The sequence below is a fragment of the Fukomys damarensis genome, unplaced genomic scaffold (assembly GCF_012274545.1).
Source record: "Fukomys damarensis isolate Sample0158 unplaced genomic scaffold, DMR_v1.0_HiC HiC_scaffold_25, whole genome shotgun sequence".
Lineage (NCBI taxonomy): Eukaryota > Metazoa > Chordata > Mammalia > Rodentia > Bathyergidae > Fukomys > Fukomys damarensis.
The window spans coordinates 19,114,539-19,140,695 of NW_022900937.1; the positions used below are offsets into that span (position 1 = coordinate 19,114,539).

A 26,157-nucleotide genomic window follows, 5' to 3' on the forward strand; every position below is an offset into this window, starting at 1 on the left:
CCGGTCCTTGCGCTTGCGAGGCAGGCCACTGAACTGCTGAGCTAAATCCCCGGACCTGGGAAGACTAATGTTTTTATGGGCCTCACCTTGAAATTTTTTTAAAAAAATGACATTAATGGAATTTCTTTTTTGTTTTTTCACATAATAGAATTTCTGAAAATTCCATTAATGAATATTTTCTTAAATTTGCTTTTACTACTGTTAACTTTGCATGTAAATATTGATTATAATCTAAGTTTTGCAATAGGTTAGCAGTTCTTTGTGTGAAACAAAGGATGCTTTTGTTGTGAAATAGTTTCATTTCTATAATTAGTAGGGTAATCAAATGAAAGTGTTTCATTCAGTGTAGAATAGGAAGGGGTATTACCATTCATTACTAGTTTTGTGATGGGATTTTTTTCCCATTAAGTTTATTGGTACATTTACAATTACATTCATCATTAGGATCTTGTACCTTTACATGATGTATTCTTATTTTTTCCCAGTTTCCCTGCCCTCCCTTCACTCCCTCCACCTGTTGGGATTTTTATAATGTCATTGTAAGACATTTTCCTGTAACCTATTTTTAAAAATATTTGTGTAGTATATGAGGAATTATTCCCAGAGCTTTTAGAACATTTGCATTTATCTATTTTGAAGTTAACTTTTCTCTAAAGTTTGTAAATCAGGCAGGACTGAAGTTTAAGCTGAGCAGTGTTTATTGAATAATCATTTTTAAGATTGGAGAGCCAGGCATGGTGGCACATACCTAATCCCAGCACTCAAGAGGTTGGAGGCAGGAGGATTGCTACATGTTTGAGGCCTGCCTGGGCCAAAAAGTAAGACCTTGTCTCCAAAAAAAAAAAAAAAAAAAGATTGGAGCCGGGGTTTAGCTCAGTAGTTCTGCCGCCTGCCTTGAAAGCAAAAGGTCCCAAGTTCAATCCTCAGTATCCCCCCCAAAAAAGATTGGAGAATTGTGGGGGGAGATACAGTAGCTTTCTGAATCAGGTAGTTGAATAATTTTATTTGTAACCTTGACTTTTTTGTTACTTAGTGGGGAGTATCTTGTGTCATAGAGCTCTATAGGCTTGACCCTGTTAAATCCCAAGTTTTAAAAGATGACCTGGGTGAATATTAAAGAGGCAAAACTCAAATTGTATAAATGACACAAAACTGGGGAAGATGTATTAAGTCACAAAATCAAAAGGAATCAGTTCCTCCTCGTCTGTGGAGCACTGACTAGGAGTCATGAACTGTTCCTAGCATAAGGGATATGGCAATAAGTGCTTGTCCTTAAAAAATTCAAAGTCTAGGAAAGAACATATACTAAAAGTACATAATAAAGAGCTGTAGGGTAGAATCCCCTTTCCCCTTTAGGGTCCAGGAAATGAACCCAGGGTCTTTGCACTAAGCTTCAACCCCAGCCCTTTTAAATTTTTAAAGAGGGTCTTGCTAAATTGCCCAGGCTGGGTTTGAACTTGTGATCCTCCTGCATCAGCCTCACAGAGTGAGGCATTCACCACACGTACTACTTTGTCCTCAACTTTTTAAGAAATATTTTACTTTGGGGCTGGGGTTTTAGCTCAGTGATTCTGCTGCCTGCCTTGTAAGTGCAAGGACCTGAGTTCAATCCCCGGTACCAAAAAAAAAAGAAAAAAAATTTTTTTTACCTTGAGACAAGATCTTGCTAAGTTGCCCCAGGCTGAGTTTGAATTCCCAATCCTCTTGCCTCAGCCTCCCAGACTGCTGGGATTATAGGCATGTGCCTATTCTAGGGAGCAGTAAAAACTGATAAAAAACTATGCTTGAGGAAGTTACTGAAGAAAAATCAAAGGATGGTTACAAGAAAAGACTAAAAAATAGATTTCTATTTAAAAGTTATAGCAGCAACAGCTAGGCATAGTGACACTCTGGGAGGCTGAGACAGGAAGATTATACGATGTTTTTAATCATAGTTAAATGTCATTTACATGGGTTGTTAATAAAAAATATTAACAGAGACCCAGGTGTGGTAATAGCAGGAAAATTGCTTTGGGTTCAAAGCCAGTCTGGACTACTTGACAAGACCATGCCTCAAAATAGTAAAATAAATAAGGAATAAAAATATTAAAACCTAATATATGCTAAATTCTTATAGTATACCTCTTACATACATGATCTGGTAGCCACAGCTATCTTACAGAGCCCTCAAGTGAGCCCAGGAGACAGACTGTATTATCGCCATCATATTTATTAAAAACTGATGCTAAGTCTGAGGTCAAACAGTAGTCATGGAATGAGGATTCAAACCCAACCTAATTCCAGAGAGAAAGACATGACTAATGAGTACTGGTGTCTCCGCACAAAGCTCAACCTGGGCAGAGGAAAGGTTGCACCAGAACAGGCGCAGGCAGGGCACTAAGTGACCGTTCAGGAATTTAGACTATACAGATGGTGTGTGTGTAGAAAGATTTCATCAACTGGGTTGAATTTCCTCAACTATTAACGAGTAGAAGTTTGAAAAAGATTTTTTTTATTTGATAGAGTTATAAAATGATAGAATTTTAAAATTTTAAGGAACTTTAAAAGATTTTGGTTATCCCTCATTTTTAATAGCAAGAAAGTACTGTATAAGATTGTGGTTTGGTAAATTAGTGACCAAGTCAATAAGTACCAGAATCCAAATCCTGTATATATTATTAGTATATTTTACTGTGCATGTACCTGGCACATAGTAGGTGACTAACTTTTGAGAATTGAATTAATATATGATTATATGACTTTGTTTTTGGTTTCTTTGAAACAGGATCTTGCTATATAGTTCAGACTGGCCTTGAATTCACTATGTAGCCCAGGCTGGCCTCAAACTTGCAGCAGTCCTCCTGCTTCAGCTTTCCAGGTGCTGGGATTACCAGTGTGCACCAACTTACTTGGCTGACTATATGTTTCTGAAGACTAGCTTATCTCTGTATTCATTGTTCCTATCATCCTTTGCTCTGCATGCTCATTTAGGGACTAACATTTGGTGTGGGGAGTAGTAAGGATTGAATCTAGGGCCTTTTCAGTGAGCTCTGTTCCCAGCTCTTGTTTTAAAAATTTGATACAGGGTTTTGCTAAGTTGCCCAGGCTGGCCTTGAACTTAACGATCTTCCTACCTCAGCCTCCCAGAGTGCTGGGATTACAAACCTAGCTAAACTTGTTCTGGATTAGATTTCTTATTTTTGGTATTCATATTATCAAGAGGAACCCTTATTTTTGTTTGTTTTTTGAGACAGGCTCTCCCTATATAATTCAAGCTAGGCTTGAACTACTGTGTAGCTTAGGCAGGCCTTGAATTTGTGTCCCTCTTACCTCAGCCTCCTGAATGTTGGGATTACAGGTGTGTATCACCATGCCTGGCTAAGAGGGAGCTATTTGATGTGCATCTGTTTCATGAAATATGATAGTTTGTAAATTGGGATAATGTTTAAATTATCAAAAGTTGAAACCATTGTACAGAATTTCAACAGTATTAAGTTTATACTTTGCTTAAAGGAGAATGGAATTTCCCATTTATGTATAATTTTGTCATTTTGTGTGAGCTCAGTGTAATCAATATGCTGCAAATGAGACCAAGAGAGGAACATGATCGTCTAGAGGGATAGGTGCTATAAATCACTTTTGGTTATCTTATATTGAGAAATAACAGATTAGAAGTTGGATGGAAGAAATATATAACCAACCTGATTTTCTGCATGGAGTAGAAATTGTCCAACTAGGTTTTCTGGTTGAATTGGGCATTATTGACTAACTGTTGATCCACTCGCTGCTTATTAACTATTTCTAATGAAGGATTAGAAAATTTGGTTCCATTGAATGAAGAATCTGATTTTGAAAATAATGAACAGAATATTTTTGTTGAACTGTACAGGCTTTGATGGGTACAGCTTTAGAATTTTTGATTACTTCTTGCTGTTGTGGGTAGAGAGCAAAATTACGAATGGTGTACATGACATTAAATGCTATTTTGGCCATCTTTTGAATTCTTTCTGATTATCATTGGTTATAAAGCAATAACCAGATAAAAACTCATAATACAGGATCTAAGCCATGTGTAGTGGTGCACACTTGTAGTCCTAGCACTCAGGAGACTGAGGCAAGAGGATCCCTGCAAGTTCAAGGCCAGCTGGGTCTTGTTCATCTCTTACTCTTCCCTGAGTAGAGAATGTCTAGTCTGTCTTTGAAGGCCAGTGTTTATTTATTTATTTAGGTTTTTTGAGACAGGGTCTCACTATGTAGTTGAGACAGCCCAGGCTGTCTCAAACTTACAGCATCCTCCTTCCTCAGCCTCCTGAGTACTGGGTTTACAGGCGTGCACCACCACACCTGGCCAAAGGCCAGTGTTTAAATAACACACAGAAAGAGGAAAGCAGTGAAGGAAGACTACTGTCAGAAAACTTTACAGAGCTAAAGAACATGCATCTCTAAATTTATTTATTTGGTACTGGGGTTTGAACTCAGGACCTTGCACTTGCCAGGCAGGCATGGTGCTGCTGAGCCACATCCCTGGCCCTTCTAAATTTATAAGGTTTGTCAGTTATCAGTCCATGTAAAAACAAACCAAAAACCCAATCCCAAGGTACAACATTGACAAATTTCAGAACACCTCAGAGAAAATATAGTCCAGAGGGACTATATATATAGGTGGCTGAAGGGATAGGTGCCAGGCTTCTTGACACCAACACCGGAAGCCGCAAGACAATGAGTTAAGGCCTTCAAAATCGTGACAGGATTTCCTCCCTAAAATTCTGTATTCAGCAAAACTCAATGATAAAGTTTAAGTATATGAAGATTTTTAAAGATAATACAAGGAATGTAAAAAAAAAAAAAAAAAACCACCTACCTCCTCTATCCCCTTTCTCAGAAAGCTACCCGAGACAATACCTTATTAAAAAGAGAAAACCAAGGAAGAGGAAGAAATAAGATAAGGAAAAAGGGATCTAATAAGTTAAAGGGAAATTCCATGCCCATACACCAGGTGTAGAAGTTTTGTTTTGTTTTGTGTTTTTGACACAGGGTCTAGCTGTATAGGCTGGTCTTGAACTTGCTATGTAACCCAGGCTGGCAACAAACTCAAATCCTCCTGCTTCAGCTTCTTGCGTGTTTGGATTACAGATATGTGCCAAGTTGCCAGACCAGGCCTAGAGACTTTATAATCCACAATGGAGCATGAATGGAAGGCTACAGAAAATATGTCTTTAAGGAAGGAATTAGATTATCTGATGTATTTATACATTACGTATTGTATATTTGTGCATTAAAAGCCAGACTTTTAGGAGAGTTTGCAGATGAATTGAAAGTAGGTATGTAGAAAACTAAGCAGATGGAAAAATGGTGTAGTTAACTATGGGGAAAAGTTATACAAAAAGGATAGTCATGATGTATTTTTGGCTGAGGTATGAATATTTACAGCCATTGTAATAACTTAAGCTTTGAAGATTAATTCAACCATAAATTATGGGAAGATGAGAGGTAAGGAGATACAACAGCTAGAAACCATTATTTCTTGGAATGGGAAGTCAATAGATACCTAAAAGAAGAAAATTAAGAAACAACTGTATAGACAGTAGTGAAAAGTTCCAAAAGAGTTGGCTAAAAAGATATAAAGCAGTTGCCTCAGGGATTTGAAAATTAAGATGGGGGGATGAGGCACTCCTTTTATCTTAGAACTAGTTGGTTTTTTAAATTGTGTGCATTTCTCTGATTTAACAATCTCTTTAAGGTGCTCTTCATAGAATACATTTTTTAATGTTCTAGGCTTCTGAGAACCATATCATTGGAGGATGTAGAGTCAGCAGAATGCTTATCAAATTGCTGAGGAGGTAATGATTTCTATTAGAAGTAGTGGTTGGTGTTCTCTTTCATTGTAAATGCTCATTTTGTTGTAGTGCTAACGAACAGAATTTGAAAACACATAGCAGATTAAAGTGTATTTCCTTTCAACATCTCAGATATATTTAAGTGGTTAGCTTTTCTCTGTGTTGTCAATGCTTTATATTGCGAATTGACTGCTCCATGGTTCTCTGTAGCTTTTTGACTGAGTGATGCTATAGATGTTTAGTGTTTTCTGTCTTTTCTTAGTTGTAAAAAATACTACATGCTTCTTACAGTTCTTGCAACAGCTGCTCCAATAATAACAATAGATACTTTCTGGTCTTTAACATGGATAAGTGCAATGGTTAATTTGAATCCATACTTTTTTTTTTTAATGCTGAGGACTGTGCTCTTTTTTCTGCAAGTCCTTATTTATTTATTTTTTTTTTTGAGACACGTTTTTGCTGAATTGTCCAGGCTGGGCTGAAACTTGGGATCTTCCTGCCTCAGCCTCCCAGAGTGCTAGGATGCCAGGCATGCCTGCCTGCATTCTTAACCATCAACTTGTTTTTTTTTCTTAGCCACCAACTTTTTTTTTGGTAACCCCCAACCTTATGCTGTCTATAGAAAAGTCACCTTATTTATTTATTTTTGGTATGGGGGATTGAAATCAGGCCCTTGTGCTTGTGAGGCAGGCAATGAAACTACTAAGCCAAATCCCCGGCCCAGTCCACAAACTTTTTATTTTATTTTATTTTTTTTGAGACAGGATCTCACTATGTAGTTGAGACTGCCCTGGAACTTAATATATAGCCCAGGCTGGTCTCAAACTTACAGCGATCCTCCTCCCTCATCCTCCCAAGTGCTGGGATTACAGGCATGTGCCACCATACCCGGCGCCAAAAACTTTTTAAAAGTCAAAACATTAAAGCTTGAAATGGAGGTTGAATGTTAAATAAATCAGAGATTTTGTTTTGTTTTGCTTTTTAGACAGGATCTTGCTTTGTACTTGGTCTTGAACTCCCTATGTAGCACAAATGGCATCTTCCTGCCTCAGCCTCATGAGTGCTAGGATGGCAGGTGTGCCCCACCGCACCCAGTTGCTTTTTTTTCTATTTCCTTATTAAAAGGCATGCAGTTTGTTTCCTCTAAATATCAGTACCATTTGTTGAAGTGTGAAAGTACATTTGTAGTAGAATTAATTGTGTGACATTCATTAAGTTTCTTAACATTACTAAATCTGTTTTCCATGTAGAAACAGTGTGGGCAATGCCTGTCTCATAATTGTGGTGATTAATGATGAATCTTGTTTTTAAAAAAGCAAACAAAAATTAGAAATCTTGACTTGCTAGTAGCAGTTATTGAGTATGTGCTGTATTCCAAGTACTGTGTTGTTTTAGCTGTTGCTGTTGCTTGCTCTTTGCCTTTCAGAGACAGTTAAAAAAATACTCATAATTGAGCAGTTGAGTTTATTGTGGCCACATTAACTCTTTCTTAGGATCATAAAGCAAGAAATTTTATTTTACGTAATTTGTCAGTTTTTTTTCCAGAAAAATAAGACAGTAATACACATGTACAAACCTTTAACTCGTTGTACCTTGAGAGTAAGGACTAAAGCTGTTGTCATTAAAGTGTTTATGGTTTTCCTGAATAACATTAAAAAATTTTTTAAAATTTTGGTACCGGGGATTGAACTTGGGACCTTGCACCTTGTGAGGCAGGCGGGGAACCACTGAGCTAAATCCCCAGACCTAAAACATTTTTCTTAGTACGTGCTCACATTACACAATTACATTCATCATGGGGAATTGGTACTTGTACCCAACACATCTTAATCCTTTCTTTTTCATCCCCCTGCATTATTTTTGAAAAGTGGAGTTGAAATATAATAGAAAGATAGTTGCCTTTCATTGTGTCCAACCTTTTGGCTACCTGTCCGTTGAGTGAAGAGGAATTGTCTTGGGCTGTATGTAAAATACTGTATAGAATATATAGTTAATGTGTATAAGGAGCAAAACTTCCTTTTTTCTATTTCTCAACTACAACGTTAAGTGGGCAACAGAAACATAAAAGGATATTGACCTTCCTTTTGTGAAACTAATGCATCAAGCCTGGTTCAATGGAAGTGGGTACAGTTGTTAGTGAGTTCTCAAGGTGGTCTTCAGACATTGTTGATCTTTACTCATCTTGTGCTTTCTCCTTAGAAATAGTTGTTCGTGTATTTACATATTGTTGTAAAGTAAAGAAAGGCTGACTGGGAAGTGAGGGGTGTTTTTCTTAAGGGAAGATAGGTACTATAAAAGTCTAATAAAGGGGTCTGGAGATTTAGCTCAGTAGCACTGCACCTGCCTCTCAAGGTCCTAAGTTTGATCCCTGGTGCTGCCCCCCCCCACAAAAAAAGTCTAGTAACGGGACTGATCAAATTTTCCTTTGACTTGTATGTTTGTAACTCTAAATTCCATTTGAAAATTCACAGGGAATACAATTATGTCAACTGAGATTGAGTTACAGATATACTAAAAAACTGATTGTATTTCAGATATTTTGAAACTTGTTCTCAGGTTTCTGTATCAAAACAAAAAGCAAGCTGGACATAGTGGCGCACACCTGTAATTCCAGCCTGCAGAGGCTGAGGCAAGAGGATTGCTGCAAACTTGAGGCCAGTCTGGATACATAGTGAGTTTAAGGCCAGGCTAAATTACAGTACGTAGCAAGACCCTGGCTCAAAAAACCAACCAACCAACCAAACAAACCCCACAGAAAACAAGGCTCCATTTCTTTCATTGTTTATAGGACTGATTAAACAGTGTATTAAAATGCATAAAATTCTTTGCTATGACTTGAGCTTGCCATACTGTTTTATTTTTAACATTGTTTCAAACATAAATTAGATATGTTGACTTTTCACTTTGAAAAATACATGTTTAATTTTTTAAATGAGCAAATACTGTACACCAAAAATGTTAAATCTGTGATCCATGTGTCATCTTCAAGTTTTGCCTTTTAATTCCATAAATGACTTGATTTTAGATCTTCCTGACATTTTATTTTGATTTAACCACCTTCAGAAAAGTAAGTGATGTCCCCATAGCCATCATCCATACTTTCAAAGAACTCTTGGAATTCATGATGATTTAATCCCTTGGATATTATTACAATTTTTTTTCTTTTCTTTTCTTTTTTGGTACCGGGGATCAAACTCAGGACCTTGTGCTTGTGAGGCAGGTGGTAGAACCACTGAGCTAAATTCCTGGCCCCTTCCCTTAGATATTATGAAACTCTCAGCTTTGATTATGATTTGTACAACGTGATCCATTTTTATAGCTTTTGCAAATAAATTTTCCTGATGTGTGATCTAGTGATTATTTTCTTAATGTGAGTTGCCAGTGGCAGTTGTATCATCCTCCATTCTTTGCCAGCCATGATTGGGGTGCCATCTGTAGCTGTACCAGACAGATACATTGACAAAAGTTAAAGAAAATAATTTTAATTGATTTCTACTGCTTCATGTAAATCAGGAGATTTAGTTGTATCTTTTCATGGCACCAGAGAAACCATTTCTTCATGATACTGTATTTGTTTTCAATACTTCTAGCAATAATGGTGGGTTGGGCCATATGGGTAATTATCTATTGCCAAAGAATAAAATTTGAAATCAGAGCTTTACTCTCTGAATCTTTTTTTATAGATTTTTTTTTAGTTTGATCAGTTTGCCTGAGCACAGTCTGATGAGACAAACTGATTTTAGAAAAATCTATTTACTATGAGGACAAATCCTATTAGCCATGCTTTTTCTATACATTGCTTAATAATGGAAGCCATTGGTAAATCATTTTGATTTTTTTTTTTTTTTGCAGTCAGGTTTGCTGTCACATTAACTAAGTTTTATAATAAAGTCTGTTTGAGCTGAAACTTTAAACAGTTTGTAGAGATGACAGTCTTTTTTTCAATTGTGCTATTTTGCCTTACAAAACATTCCTTGATAATGCATGAAGTTTGGCAGCATGTTTTGGGATATAATGTTTTTCAACTTGTAATGTTTGACAACTGACAGTTTTCCTACAAATGAAGCATAGTACCTTATTTGTCTTAACAAGAAAGAGGACTCATCTGTCCATTTATCATTGGACACTTCCTTTATAATTTTTCTTTATTTGGTCTCTGTTTTCTTTTGTGATAATGTTGAAGAAGCCATGCTGGAATGAAAATTTACCAGTGCCATTTATTTTCTCTAATATTACCAATATTGTATTTGTAATTATAACAATAAGCTTTTTCATCTTGTTTTTGTTTTGTTTTTAGTTTAGTTTTTTTTTTTTGAGATAGTCTCACTGTGCAGCCCAGACTAGACTCAAATTCATGATGATCCTCCTGCTTCAGCCTCCTAAGTGCTGGCATTACAGGAGTATGCTGTTTGATACATTTTTGTACTTATACACCATAGCTGCTAAAAAATTATTTTAATAAGTTATTTTACAACATAACAAGTGAAGGAAACTTCCATGTCTTAAGAACATTTGCCTTCATAGGCACATGCACATGTAAGTAGGTTAAAATACTATCTGTAATTGGGGGCCGGGGATTTAGCTCAGTGGTTCAGTGGCCTGCCGTGCAAGCGCAAGGACCCGAATTCAATCCCCGCTACCAAAAAAACAAAAATAAAAAAAAAAACCTATCTGTAATCCATGGGTTTTAACTGCCAAGTCCCACAAGCACCAGTGGCATCTGAGATGCTCTGTGTGGGTTTCCATTCGACTGACCATGTGCTGGTGCCGGAGGTGAGCTAGCACCACAGAGTCCCCCTTCTGCAGCTTTCCCTGCTCAGACTGTGCAACCGAGTCATGAAACAGTGCTAAAAATCACATCGTAATGTTTAAAGTTTACAATTTTGTGGGGCCCTGTTACTAGCTATTCAGGGCTGCATGCAGGCTGTAGGTTGCATACACCTTTATATACTGTGTATTTTTTCCTTGTAAAACAAACTACATTTGACCAATGCCAACTTAATTTTTAACCTCTAATCCTTGAAGTTTCCACTTCTTTTTTCTCTTCTTCCCTGCCTCCCTTCACTGGTGATTGAACTGAAGGAGCACTGGGCCATATACCCAGACCTTTTATTTTAAGACAAGCTCTTGCCAAATTGCCCAGACTGTCCTCAAAGTTGAATCCTGCCTCAGCCTCCTGAGTAGCTTGGGTTAGAAGGTTGGGCACTATGCCCCACTTGATTTTAGCCAAAAGTCTGAGAAGTGATTTTGAGTTATTTCTTTAAAACCAGATGCTTTTAAATGTAATATTGCACTTCTGTTTCAATTTCCCTTTCCTTTTAAGATAAATGATATCTTTTAAAACTCTTTTGTATCCTGTCTAATATTTTTTGAATAGGTAGAAACTGCTGACATTATAATTAGTAATTATTTAAAATATCAGCTAACATCTAAAAAGAGGAACTTTTTAAGGGTTGGTAGAATTTGTTTTATAATCTTACGTTGTAGCTTTACATTCTTCCATAGAGCTTGTGTTTGGGCATTAATTTGCATAATTTATCACTGTATTCCACCTCCTCCCCCTCCTTTGGTTTGCCTCTGTTTTTCATTTGTTCACGATGCAGACATTTGTAAGTTTCTCCCGTTGTCAGGAGGCCCTGGTCCTAGGTGCTGAGGATAATGTGGACCTTACAGAACCTGTCTAGTCATTGAATCATGTATGTAAACAAAATGATAATGTAGCAGGATAAGTACTAAAAGAAAAACATAAAAATGTCCAGTAAAAGTAATTCTGTCAGGCAGAGTTGACAAAGCCTGACCATGAGGAAACAAAAGAGCTTTCCAAGCCAAAGAAGTAGCAAAAAGACGTTTATATCTTTGATTAACCAGCTGTAATGCTAATAAAACTCTCTGCATACTTCTGTTTTTTCTTTTTCTTTTTCTAAACTTGTTTTGCCACCTGCAGAGAACCAAGAGGATTGGCTAGGAAAGAGAGTCACTATAGTTGAGAGGTGATGAGGTAGGGGAGGTAGCACAGGCTTTATGTGTTGGTACTTGGTAAGAGGGGAGGAATACAGTACTTGAGGACGGGTAAGCTCTGTGTGTCTCCTGTCGCTGATAGTGAAGACTTTTAGGATTCTGCCATTAATAGCTGTGTAACCTAGGGTAAGTCATTTATTTTCTTTGGATTCTATTTTCTGATGTTTTAAAGTAGGGCTGGATTAGATAGGCATTTTCTGTTGTTAGCTTCTTAGTGTTGGGGGCTTAGGGAGAAAGTGACTAAATTTGTGAACAGAGGATTAAATAATAACAAAGTTAAATAGATTTTTTTACTGTAGCTTCACACATGCATCTGGTTCGAATTCCTGGACTTTTAGCCCATTCTTCTCAATGGAGTAAGAGTTAATACATGTCTAGCATTGTTCCTTTCTTTTTTCTTTATGTTAGTGGGGATGGAACTAGGACCTTGTGCTTGTGAGGCAGGTGCTGCACCACTGAGCTAAATTTGCAGCCCAAAGAATTTTGATTGTACCCCCCCCAACTCAGGACCTTGAGTTTTCAGGTGTCAATGAGCTAAATCCCAGGACTAGCTTTGTCCCTTTTAATGGTTTAGTGGAAAGAGCGGGAGCTTTAGAATCTTGACTACTGTTTAGCTGTATGACCTTAAGTAGGTTATTCAATCTTTCAGAACTAGTCTTCTTATATGTAAAGCAGAAAGGATAAGACCTGTGTTATAAAGATTTAAGTGACAACCCACATGAAAATATCATATGTAGTATCTAATATGTAATTGGTCAAAACAGGTATAGTTGAAGTCCTACAAATTCCAAAGTTAATGTATAATACTTGATGATATTAATATCCTGCCTACATCTGGGGCCTGAGGTGGGCCGTTTGTTTCATATGTATTTATAATTTTTCCCCCAAGAAAACAAAACTTTTGGTGAGGGCACATCATCATCATCATTGCCACATATGCAGCATAACTCTCCTGGGAACTAAGTGATGCTGGAGTAGCTGGCAGTCTCATTAGAGCAGTGGGAGGAAAGTGAGATATGGCCCTTCTGGTGCACACTTCATCTGATACATTGCATAATCCAGGGGGAAAGCCAGTGAAGTTAGAAACATTAATTTTAAATATCCTTATTTACAGTGGTTAATTTTTTCCTTTATTCTTCTTTGGTGTTGAGGATTGAATCCAGGGCCTTTGAACCTGACCTCTTCTGTTTGATTTTGAAGCATGATTGTGCTAAATTGCCCAGGCAGGACTCTCAGACTTAGGGTCCTCTTGTCTTAGGATACCATGGTGCTGGGGTGACGGGCACATGCCACCACTGCACCCAGCTCAGTGATTACATTTTAAGTTTGAAGTCATTAGGATTGTCAATGAGCTGTCTTTATTTAAGTAGTCTGTAAGTAGAGGGGTTATAATAAAATATTGATTAATATTGCACAGTATTTTATTGAATACTAATGTTTTACTTTTTTTTTTTTTCTCCAAGCAAATGGTTATGAGCCTTAGAGTTTCTGAACTCCAAGTATTGTTGGGCTACGCTGGGAGAAACAAGCACGGACGCAAACACGAACTTCTCACAAAAGCTCTGCATTTACTCAAGTCCGGCTGTAGTCCTGCTGTACAAATGAAAATTAAAGAACTCTATAGGCGGCGGTTCCCCCAGAAAATCATGACGCCTGCAGACTTATCTATCCCCAATGTACATTCAAGTCCTATGCCAGCAACTTTGTCTCCATCTACCATTCCACAACTCACTTACGACGGTCACCCTGCATCTTCACCATTACTCCCTGTTTCTCTTCTGGGACCTAAACACGAACTAGAACTCCCGCATCTTACATCAGCTCTTCACCCAGTCCATCCGGATATAAAACTTCAAAAACTACCATTTTATGACTTACTGGATGAACTGATAAAGCCCACCAGTCTAGGTAAGATTCTTATGAATGTTTGATTACATCCACAACATGAATTTCTCATCTTAGATTTGTTTTTGGAGGGGGTTACCAGAGATTAAACTAAGGACCTTGTGCTTGTGAGGCAGGCGAGGTGCCACTGAGCTAAATCCGTGGCCCTGCGTTTTAGATTTTAATTTGACCTAGTTTATAATTCATAGTCAAATTTACATTTCATAATCGCATCCAAATGATGAGGATCTTTCAATCTTGGATAAATTAAAATAAATAAAAGCTGTCTTTTAAAGAGAAAGAAAAGAGTGGTATAATAATTGGTTACTTGGTGGCTAGGCATGGTGCTGCACACCTGTTATCCCAGTGGTTGGGAGGCTGAGGCAGCAGGATCGCCACAGGTTTGAGGCCAGCCTGGGCTACATACTGAGTTCAAGTCCACCTTGAACTGCATAGTTAGACCCTGTGTCAAAAGACAAAACAAAAAGTGTAATGTAATTTTTTGGGGGGTATCGGGGTTCGAACTTGGGATCTTGCACCTTGCGAGGCAGGTGGAGGAACCACTGAGCTAAATCCCTAAATCCCTGGCCCCTGTAATTGTTTTTTTTTTTTTTTTTTTTTTTTTTAAAGAGACTGTACCAAATTTCATTTGAATTTTTTTTTCTCTCTGAGTTTATTGATACATTTTAGGTATACATACAGTACAGTTACATTTGTCATTGGGATCTTGTACCTTTTCATGAAAGTTCTTGGTTCTCATTTTGTAATTGTCTCTGACGCAATAAATATTATGAGGTTCCAAGCCTATGAACTTTTGTAGGAATTTTTTTGTTGTTGTTGTTACTGGGGATTGAACTTGGGTCCTTGTGCTTGCAAGGCAGGTCGTGGAACCACTAAGCTAAATCCCTGGCCCTTGTAGAATATTTTAGACTGTTAATATTTTATAATAATCTTGATAAGTTAAAAAATTAAAACCAAATAAATCACTACCAGTCTAAATTCATTACTTAATTTTCAGGGGTTGATGATACCTGAAAGAAAACAATAGTTTTGAATATTTGAATCTGTGAGTGGCTTTAGTTATCATAAAAATAGTAGTTAAATTTCAGCTAATTTCTTTCTGCTGAATACATGTGCTTTATAGAAATTGCATTTCTGGTCCTTTGTCAGTTTGTCTAGCATTAGAATTCGATGGTGCATTAAGCTGGGCTTGGTGCACACCTGTAAGCCCAGTGTTCTGGGAGGCTGATGCAGAAGGATCGCAAGTTCTGTCCTAGCCTGAGCAACTTGCTGAAACTCTGTCTCAGAGTATAAAATGATCTGGTGATGTAACTCAGTATGAAGGCGCCCAGGGTTCAATCCCTAATACCACACACACATACTTCAATGTATCATACTTGTAGTAATTCCACCTTAATTAATATATGGTAAAACTGAACCTGTATGACCTTTGATGCCTTTACTGTAATGTATGTATGGATGTATTATTGTTGTTGTTGTTGTTGTTTTGTTTTTGTTTCTTGAGACAGGGTCTCACTATGTAGTTGAGACTGACCTGGAACTCACTGTGTAGCCCTGGCTGTTCTGGAACTCACAGTTGTCCTCCTGTCTTAGCCTTTCGAGTGCTGGGATTACAGGCTTGCCCTACGACTCCTGGCAAGTGTAATATATTTAAAATAGCAACTTCTGAATACTGATTTCTTGTTATAAATCAGTGGTCAGAAAGATATCCAGCAAGCAAAATCTGGCTCATGACCTGTTTTTGTGTGGGCCTGGGTAATAAAAACTTTCAAAAATATTCTTAAAGAGTTGCAAGAAAAAAAAGATGAAAGCAGAGAATATGTAATAGAGACCATGTATGCCTGCAAAGTCTTAAAATATTTACTATTTGGCTCTTACAAAAAATGTTGATTCCGCTCATAAATTATGAAACATTTCAGTTTTGGGGATTAGTGCGTGCTGAGAACCTTTTTTTTAGTATGCAGAATTTACCAGAATAAATGAAGATAACATGAATTTTATATTACTTCAAATTGGAAATGACCATAAAAGAAAAGATAGCACTTGTCAATAAACCTACCTGCTTATGAAACTCATTTTTAAAAAATTAAATTGCCTTAACTACTGCCTTGTTAGCACTTTTAGTGTATGTACATATATAAGCAATGTTTGTTTTTCACAGAAGAAATCATGTATTTTGTATTCTGTGAGTTTTTTTACTCAATCATAAAAATATTTCTTGTCCATATATCTGTGTCCTATTTTAAATTAAACACCATCTCTATATCTATATAAGATCTGTATTTGTGTATATGTGATATAGTTTAGCTCATTTCTTACTAAAAATCATGTACTATTCCATGATTTAAATGATCCTTTTATTAAAAGATAATTTTTTCTTGTTTTTCACTATCAAAAACAATGTTTCAATGAGTATCATCTGAAATTTGAAAGGAAAAAACGTTAGTAGTTTTTATATTTTTGAAACTAGCTTTCAAATTTTTTTAGTCTTAATTAACCTGTTGTGTTTTGTTTTCATTTTCACTAACATAATTTTCAAGTGTTAATGTGATTAGATGATATTTAGTATGTATTTGAATTGTGTTGTAGGAAATAGTGATGCAAACTGGACATGCATTAGGGTTGTATGGATAATGTTTAGAAAAAATTAAACTTACTTTACTAAGTTAGTTTGCTTAAACATATATGTTAGGTTTTAATCTCTATTTGTTTACACTAATTTATCTTTTCACTGTTCATGCCTGCCACCCCCCACACCCCAGTAAAGAAGATTGAATCAGGGATCTTCACACTGGGCTGTTTTCCTTGGATGCTCCCTCCCCCTTGTTTGGATTTTGGAGACAGAGTCTTGCAATGTAGTATACACTGGTCTTGAACTCACTGTGATGCCCAGGCTGGGCTTGAGTTTTACCGTGCCTTGCTCCTAGCCTTTTAAAAATTGTTATTTTGAGACAGGGCCTTGTTAAGTAGCCCAGGTTGAACTCAAACTTTTGATACTCCCTCCTTAGCCTTCAGAGTGCTGGGCTTATATCTTAGATTATTTTGTAGTAAGCTGTGGGGGTGCGCACCTGTAATCCCAGCACTTGGAGACTGAGGCAGGAAGCTTGCTGCATGCGTTACATGGTGAGCTCAAGGCTAGCCTGACGACATATCAAGATCCTATCCCAAAAACAAAACAAAACAAAACAACTTTGTTTTAAATACTTCAAAGTACTTTTATCCTTATGAGTTTTTAAAATGTGTAATAAGGATGGTAAACATGTCTAATTTTTTCTCCCAAAGAGATTTTAGAGGAGAACTTATAAACAGTTATGTATTTGAGGCTGAGGGTGTACCTAAGAGGTAGACCATGTGATCTTAGCATGCTCAAGAAGACCCTGGGTTCATTCCCCAGTACCTGAATGAATGAATGAAGGGAATAAAAGTACAGTTACTATATCATTTATTAAGTATTTTCCCCCATTGACTTTTTATAGGGTGGGCAATAAATTTAAGATAATTTTTCCATTTTTATTCTTCATAAACTTCATAAGGACACTATGATTTTTTTGGTGACCGTTTAAAGACAGTGTCATAGCTGGGTGTGGTGGCACATACCTGTAATCCCAGCACTCAGGAGGCTGAGGCAGGAGGATTGCTGTGAGTTTGAGACCAGCCTGGGCTACATAGTGAGCCCCGGGTCAGTTTCAACTACATAGTGAGACCCTGTCTCAAAAAACAAACAAACGAACAAAAAGAAGTGTCATAAAATCTTGCACATCTTGTTAACCATCAATATGTAAATCCCCACATTTATAAAATTTACTGAAGTATCAAAATGCTTAGTGTATTTATTTGTTTGTTTATTTGAGACAGCGTCTTGCAGGGTCCAGAGTGACCTTGAACTCACTGTGGAGGCTGAGATTACAGGCATACATGACCAAACCTTGCTTATAAAACTTATTTAATTTGGCCCCTGTAGTGTCAGTCTTTGTTATTTGTAGATTTAACATTTGTGATTTTGCATGCTGAAATTTATTTGTGAGTCTATAATCAGTGCTCATGTTACTTTCATTTGTGGACACATTTGGAGTGGTGAAAACTTACGAGCACATTTCAAGTTGTGATCCACTGAGGTGGTACCCGGTCTTGTTCTCATCGCATACTATAAATGTGGGTTTTTTTGGAGGTATTTTTGTGCTTTTTTTTTTTTTTTTTTTTTTTTTTTTTTACAAACCCAGGACCTGTGCTTGTGAGGTAGGTAGCAGAACCACTGAGCTACCAGCCCCACTTTTTCTGTTTTTGATGCTTTTTCTATTTTATGGTCCCCAAGCATTGTGCTGAGGTGTTATTGAGTGTTCTGAGTGCAGGAAGGGTGCGACGTGCCCTAACACAGGCAACATTTATGTTAGGTGGGCTTTGAACAGGCAGGAGTTAATGTGTTGGTGGCCAGGAGTTCAGTGTTAATAAGTAAAATGTCTTTAATCCAAAACACAGAAAATGAGGGTATGTTCTGATCATTTGATGAAATACTAGGACCAGACGCTTGTAGGACCCTAACCCTGTGTTTATCCTAGGAGTAGTGATTCAGTATTCACCATTTCAGTGCTTTAGTGACTTTTTGTACAGCATACTGCTGCAAATAACGGTAATTGACTACATGTAAAGTATAATTTGATTTGAATACCACTTTTCATGACTAAGACCATTGTTCCTGTAGTTACACAGAATTACAAAATGAATACATAGTATAGAATTGTTTGGTATGTAAATAGGTTTCCAATTTTTCATTCTTATCATAAAATTAAAATAAAAGCAAACATTTTGATTATTCATAAAAAGGTCTCACCAGAAAGTAATTTGTGGCAGTTTATTGTCTCAGTAAACATTTGTTGCAGGGGAATGCTTAGTGAATCTGAAAAATATTTTGTAAAAAATGATTATGGGTAATATGGAGAGTTGAAGATTAATATAAAAGGTACTTTTTAAATAGATTATTATTAAAATATTTTATTTATTTATTTTGGTTTTTGAGACAGGGTCTCACTATGTAGTTCAGACTGCTCTGGAACTCACTGTGTAGCCCAGGCTGGTCTCAAACTTGCAGCAGTTCTTTCTGCCTCAGCCTCCTGAGTGCTGGGATTACAAGCATGTGCCACCATGCCTGGCAAAAATTATTTTTATACTTCATTAAATGAAGTGGCCACATTTGCCATGATTTTAAATTTTTGTTTTTGTTTTTCGAGACAGGGTCTCACTGTGTAGTTGAGACTAACCTGGAACTCACTATGTAGCCCAGGCTGGTCTTAAACTCACAGCGATCCTCCTGCCCCAGCCTCCCAAATGCTGGGATTACAGGTGTGTGCCACCATGCCCAGCTTAGAATTTAATTTCTTTTGTGGCGGATTATTTCCTGTGTGGCTCATTTGTTTTGAATGTAAGAAAACTCATGTTTTCTGAATACCTTTCAGTATTCTATTTCGAAACATACATGCATTTAAACTTAAACTGTTACCAAGCTCTGTTTTGGTTTATAACTGGTTAGTTGATTACAGTATCACCTCAATGTAGAATGTGATAGGTAAAAATTTTCCCCCTTTCATTGTGGCTATAAACACTAGATTTAAACACATTTTAAGATATCACATGAAAACTGAAAGTTTTTATGGATCGCTCATGTTTCTAACTAAAACTGAAATCATAGTTCTTATAACCCCCATTTGATTAGATAGTTCTTAAATATTCTTAGTCATTTTGTCAGTCTTCCAGCCTTGCCCTGTCCCATCTTTTCTTGTATTAGGTATTAAGCCCAAGCCTTGATACAGTCTAAGTATGCATTCTGCTACAGAGCTATGCCCCCAGCCTAGTTATTATTTCTTTAAAAGTGAATAATTTTGAGTTGTTTATTTTGGAGCTGTGTGTATATATCTGTATATATCTCTTTTTGTTGTCTTTTCAGCAGAACTGGGGATTAAATTCAGAGCCTTTGCACTAAGCTAAGATCCTCAGCCGTTTTTTTATTTTCTAGTTTTTGAGGCAGGGTGTTGTTAAATTATTAAATTGCCCAAGCTGGACTTCAGTTTGTAGACTTACTTCCTCAGCCTCCTAGAGTGTAGAGTTTATAGGCATCAGCCACCGTGCCTGGTTTGGAGCCATGTATTACTTTCTGTTGATCACAGTTAACTAGAAGAATTAATATGTAAAACAAAGGTGGTTGTAAAATAAAATGTTTGATTTATCGTTTACTGTTGCTGTCAGTATCCAAATCCCTTTTTTTTTTGGTACCGGGGATTGAACTCAGGTCCTTGCGCTTGCAAGGCAGGCCAAAGAACCGCTGAGCTAAATCCCCGGCCCCTTTTGAAACAGGGTCTTGCTGTGCAAACCAGGCTGGTCTTGAACTTGCCATAGTCCTCCTGGCACAGCCGTCCAGAGTGCTGGGATCACAGATGTGCACCAGTCTTAGGCCTGTTTCAAATACTACTTATTTTCCTGGTACTGAGAATCAAACTCCGAGCCTGGTGCTTGCCAGGAAGGCACAGTGCCACTGAGCTACATTCCCGGCCCTCAAATACTATTTAAAAACAAAAACAAAAAAAAAACCTTTTCTATTAATCTGAGATTTTCTTCCTTACATCTGCTTAGTCCTTCCTTGCCCAGTATCAGTTTCTCTTTCCTACAAGCTCTCCTAACAATTTACTATTTAAGTGTTTGTTGTTCTTGAAAATAATAAAGGTTCTGTAGTATTTATGTGTGTATCCCCTAGTAGCTAGATAGCAGTCTGTTATATGGTAGTTCCTTACACATTTATTAGCTCTACAACTCATTTTCCCCCTTTTATGAGTGTCTATCATTTTTTTTATTAGTACATGCTTTTAGTACATAATGATTACATTCATTGTAGGGAGTTGGTACATGTACATAACATACTTAATTCCTTTTTTGTTTCCTTCCTTCCCTGTCCTCCATCTCTTGGACTCTCTTGTATATTTTTTTTTTGTACATGTTTATATTACATGATGATCATGCTCCTCATAGGGTCTTGGTACTTATAACACATCACAGTCCCCTCTTCTTTTAATCTCATTTCCCGTCCCTTTCCCCTCCCTACATCTTAGTTCCTTTCCCACGTGCTAAAGATCTATCTCACTATTTCCTATTATCTCTTTTTTATTTTGTTATTTTTATTTTTGGTTTCTTATATGAGAGGAACCATGTGATATTTGTGCATCTGATTTATTTTACTTAACATTAAGGTTTCAGGGTACATTATTTTTCCTACAGATGACTTTTTTATCTTCTCTCTCTCTCTCTCTCTCTCTCTCTCTGTCTCCCCATTCATCTACTGATGGACATATAGGCTACTTTCAAAATTTAGCTGTTATGAATTGTGCTGCTCAGATTTCTGTGGTTAATTGTTGACTTTGAAATTTGATGTGGTCTTTTAAAAATTACGAAATGTTGTATGTTAAGGAGAAATACATGAACGTTTGTGGCTTCTTTTAGAAGCTTTGTAAATAATGTAGTGTGTTCTAGTCGGTTACCTGTCTGTACTTTTGCTTTTGTTTTGAAGAAGAGAACATCTATCACTAACTGACAACCTAGCAAGATCCATCAAGATAATGGAGCACAAAGTTTTTTTTTCTGGTACCGGAGATCAAATTCAGGACTTTGTGCTTGCGAGGCAGGCGTGGTGCCACTGAGCTAAATCCCTGGCCCATGGAGTATAAAAAATTTTAATCTTCTTGCTTTGTTGAATACTATGTATTCAGGAAAAATATCTTTGGATGATATGATGATGATTACTTGATATTTTCTTTCAATCCTTAATATTGTCTTATTTAGTGTAATACCTGTATATAATTATAGCTTATAACATTATTATTTATATTTATTGTTTAAATTGGTTTGTATTAAAGTGCAATCGCAAAAACATAATATTTTTATGGTGACTAAGAATAATTTTTTAGGACATCATATAGGCTCAGGTAAATTTTCAGTTAGAAAATATATATTAATCATCTTCCTTTTAAGTATTTTAGTAGTTTAAATTATTTCAGAGGCTAACATGTAGAGATCATTCAGCTTTGCATTCATTTGGAGTAGTCATATAAAGATTTCGTGACTCATCTTGTTGCTTTATCTCCTTTTAATTTTTTGTTGTTGTTTTTTGGTACTGGGAATTGAACCCAGGCCCTCATGCATGCTAGGCACATTCTTTAACACTGAGCTATATCCCTGCCTGGACTTATTAAGTTAAGCCACAGTGTCTCAGCCTTCTGAGTGCTGGGATTACAGGCGCGTGCCACCACCCTGTCCCATTTGTGTTTTAACAAGTTCTTATTATATTTTAACTTTCTTATTCAGGCTTTGGAAGGTGGGTGGCTTCTATTTTAAGTTTTATTGTTTGTGAAATAGTCTTTTCCACAAAATACCAAGAATGTCTGTTTTTTGAGTTGCATATATTTTAATTTTCCTTACCTTCGGTTGCAAGTAGTTCTTAGTTGGTGTGGGACAATCCACCTGTTTTTCTTAATGAAGAATAGCAACTTGGTGGCCTGGATAGAATTTTAGTATTTTAGAAAGCTAATTTGAGACATCCTACCTTCCTTATTTATTTTTTATTTTTTTGGTGGTACTGAGAATTGAACCAGAGTATTCCCACTGAGCTGTATCAGCCTATTTTTAGTTTTTAGTATTTTATATAAACTTAACAGTTTTAGGCTTCAGAAAACATAGTGGTGCATGCCTATAATCCTAGCACATGGGAAGATCAAGAACAGTTCAGGGCCAGACTGGACTACATAGTGAGACCCTGTCTCAAAAACCAAAACTAATTTAATTAAAAAGAAATGAATAAATAAAAATAGGTGTGTGTATACATACACACAGCACTTGGGTTTTGCCTTAGTAAAAGAGACTGCAGATTCTTAAATAGTTACAATGATTCATCTTGTTTTGTGCAGTTACTAGTAAGGTTTCTGCTATGTCTTAATGACATTATTTGCTGGTATTTTCTGTCAAGGACTCCTCTGGCATTGGATTGTATTTCACAGTTTCCTTTTCCTCTCATTTTTTATAATTGAATTTTCCTTCTGCCACAGGCCTGATAGCCAGTGTCTGGAGATAGATGATGGGAAGTCAAGGATGCAGTCTGATGCACGTTGGAAAGGGCATTTGAAAGTTTTATGATTCACTCTACTGTGCTTTTAGAAAAATTGCCTTCTAACAATTCTGCACTAGCTGTGCTCTTCTGTACTTGAATCTGGGGAAGTAAAAAGCACTAATTTTTCTGTAGGTGGGTTTCTTCTCTAGAAACTTTTCTTTCTGATTTGGTAGCACTGGTATCTGACCTTCAAAACAAAATCTCATGTATGCATTCTAAATCTTATAGTCCTTTGTAGATGTGGTCTTTAAAAATCTGATAATTTAGTATTTTTATTAGTGTTTGCATAGTTGTTCAGAAGCCTGAAGGGTGTCTGTATATTTATGTGTAACCTTGGGAACTAAGAATGATGGATTTTTGTTTGTTTGGAAAGGAATCTTGATACTCTCAGTAAAAGAACCCTTCTATATAATTGTAAATATGATCTGAAATTTTAATTTGAAGCAAGACATTATGGAGCAAGCCTGAAATCCCAGTTTCTTGGGCATCTGAGACAAGAGGTTCCCAAGTTTGAGGCCAGCCTTGGCAACTTAGTGAGAACCTGTTTCAAAATAAAAATTTAAGCTGGGTATGATGTTTTAACCTGTGCTGGGTGTAATCCCAGGGCTAGGCAGGCTCAGACAGGAGAAATCCTGGGCTATCTTCGTGAGTTCAAAGATAGCTTGAACTGCATAGTGAGATTTTGTCTCAACAAAACAAAACAAACATGAAAATAAAAATTTTTAAAAAGTGTTGGGAATATAGCTTAGCTCTGTAGTACTCATATAGCATGTTTTGAGGCCTGGTTCAATCCCCAGCACTGCCAAATTTAAAAAAAATTTTTTTAAATTGCGAAGAGTAATGAACCACACGCTTAGTTTCCAAAGTAAATAAATAGATTAACAAAGCCGTCCAGGCCAGCCTATAATCCCAGTATATTAGGAGGCTAAGGCAGGAGGATTCGTCTTTTAGGCCAGCCTGGGCAGTTTGCTAAGACCCTTTCTCAATAAAAATTTTAAAAAGGACAAGTTTTTTGTAGCTCAGTGGCAGAGCACCTGACTAGCACTGCAAGGCCCTGAGATCAGTCCTCAGTCCCAGAAAAAGAAGGTCTGGGGGATCCTCTATGTAAAATCTTACTGGGATCGAATAGGAAGATCACATATCTAGCATACAGTGTTGGGAATGGAGCTTTCAGAATTTGCTGGTGAATTCTGCACCCTTCTTTTTCCCAGCACCTCAGTGCACAGATTGGGTTGCCAAAACAAATTGGGTTGCTGGAGGACTTGGTTTGGTATCCATGAGACAGGTGTAGGATGGTTCTACAAAAGGGGAAACTTAATTTTGGTAGTACATTACTTTCATGTCTTTTTAGATGTTTTCTGTATAATGTCTGGGTGATTAGAAAATACTGTTAAGCCATTCCCTTTCTTGAACCATGCTTTCTGACACCTTGCTGATGATAGCCAATAGTTTTGGGTAGTGATTAGTTATTGTAATTCTTTTTTTTTTTGGTACTGGGGATCAAACTCAGACCTTGTGCTTGCAAGACACTGAGCTAAATCTCCAGCCCTGTTATTCTAATTCTTTGATACTAATTCTGGCTAAATGTGTTAAAACTAGAAATTTTGGATGTGCCAAAGAAGGTAGTATCCTACTGCAAAAGAAACTGGATGTTGAATTTAATATAGTATTACAATTGAGCTATTTTAGAGTAAGTTTTTTTAAAGGGTCTGAGTTGAAAAAAACCTATTCATATTAATATCCATACATCATTTCAACATAGTATGCAATTCCAGAATTTTGTTTTCATATTTAAAGTTTTTTTAGTACTGAGGATTGAACACAGGGCCTTGCACCTGCAAGGCTATCACTTTAGAGATAAACTACATCCCCAGGCTTTTAAGAAAATATTTTATTTTGAGACAAGGTCTTGCTTAAGTTGATATGGCTGGTCATCGTGATCTTCTTTTTCTTCTTCTTGGTTCTCTTCCTCTTCCTCTTTTTTTATTTTTTTAAGACCAGGTCTTATTATGTAGCTCAGGCTGGCCTGGAACTCACAGCCTCAGCCTCCTAAATGTTGGAATTATAGGTGTGCGCCACCATGCCCTGCTGGTCTGGATGGTCTTAATCTTGGAATCCTTCTTCCTCAGCCCCCCAAATAGCTGGAACTGCAAGTGCATGCTACCACTGTAGCTTTGAGTCTATAATTTTAATAAAGTTCAGGTTTTTTTCTTAAATTTTATTTAATTTAAAAATCAGTGCTGGGCGTGGTGGCATGCACCTGTATTCCCAGCACTTGGGAGGCTGAGGCAGGAGGATTGCGGTGAGTTCAAGACCAGCCTGGGCTACATAATGAGTTCCAAGTCAGTCTCAACTACATAGTGAGACCCTGCTCAAAAATCAAACAAACAAACAATCCCCCCCTAAAACCAATGTTTATTACATACAACAGAAATAATTTATCCCTAATATACTTTTAGCTTTTGTATATTTACACCTACCATATAACCTTTGAATGAATAGCTGACAGTTTATGGCTTCCTTCTGTCTTCTCTCTTCACTCTGCTTCACTTCTCTTCTCTTTTCTTTCTTGGGACCAAACTAGGGACCCTGTGCTCGGCGAGGCAGGCAGTAGAACCACTGAACTAAATCCCTGGCCCATTGTCAGTTTCTTTTTTTAAAGCCCAAGTATAAAGGTAAATATTAAATTAGATAACTTTTTGAATCAAACATGAGACTCAGGAGAAGAACTCACAAGTCAGTGTGGAGGAGGATGCAGAAATATACTATTAAGCAAAAAATCTTAATAGGTAAATTACTGAAGGGGAGATGCAATCTGGAAACATGGAAAGATAGATAATCTTACTTGAGATTTCAGATTTTGACTATAATAATACATTTGAAAAAATTTCTATTTGGTGTCAGTTTGTTAAAATATACTCATTGCTGTAACAATGTAAGTTAGAATACAGGTCTTTGTTCAGGTTGTCACTGTGTAAAAAATAATTTTGATTCATTGATTTTTATCTTTGGAGTCATCCTAAGCCTGAGAACATTCATTGCTTTATTACTAATACAAAAACTAGAAGTAATCTAAATATTGTTTAATTAACCTGTGGCATATTTGCTGTGTATAATATTAGGCTCAATTAAAAAAGATAATCATGAAATCTTAATACTTTACATGAGTTAAAGGGAGAAGTGGGATATACAGCTTTTATGCTTTAGAGGTGGGGCTTTTGGAGGTGATTGCAGTGGAACACTGAAGTCTGTACTCCTGAGCATGCTGTTAGGTGG

At 36.8% G+C, this 26,157-nt stretch overlaps 1 protein-coding gene across 2 annotated transcripts in view; it reads left to right on the forward strand.

Annotated features, from left to right (window-relative positions):
- The first annotated feature begins 5,773 nt into the window (after positions 1-5,773).
- Positions 5,774-26,157, forward strand: part of Pias1 (protein inhibitor of activated STAT 1) — a 106,869-nt gene continuing 86,485 nt past the window's right edge. The window contains exons 1-2 of one of the 2 annotated variants that reach the window (XM_010643301.3): positions 5,774-5,819; positions 13,298-13,742. In XM_010643301.3, coding sequence (XP_010641603.1) covers positions 13,301-13,742 — 442 coding nt within the window. In that variant the 5' untranslated portion in view covers positions 5,774-5,819; positions 13,298-13,300. Of the gene's footprint in view, positions 5,820-13,297; positions 13,743-26,157 lie in introns of those variants that run through there. The other variant, XM_033756251.1, reaches the window with a different exon arrangement.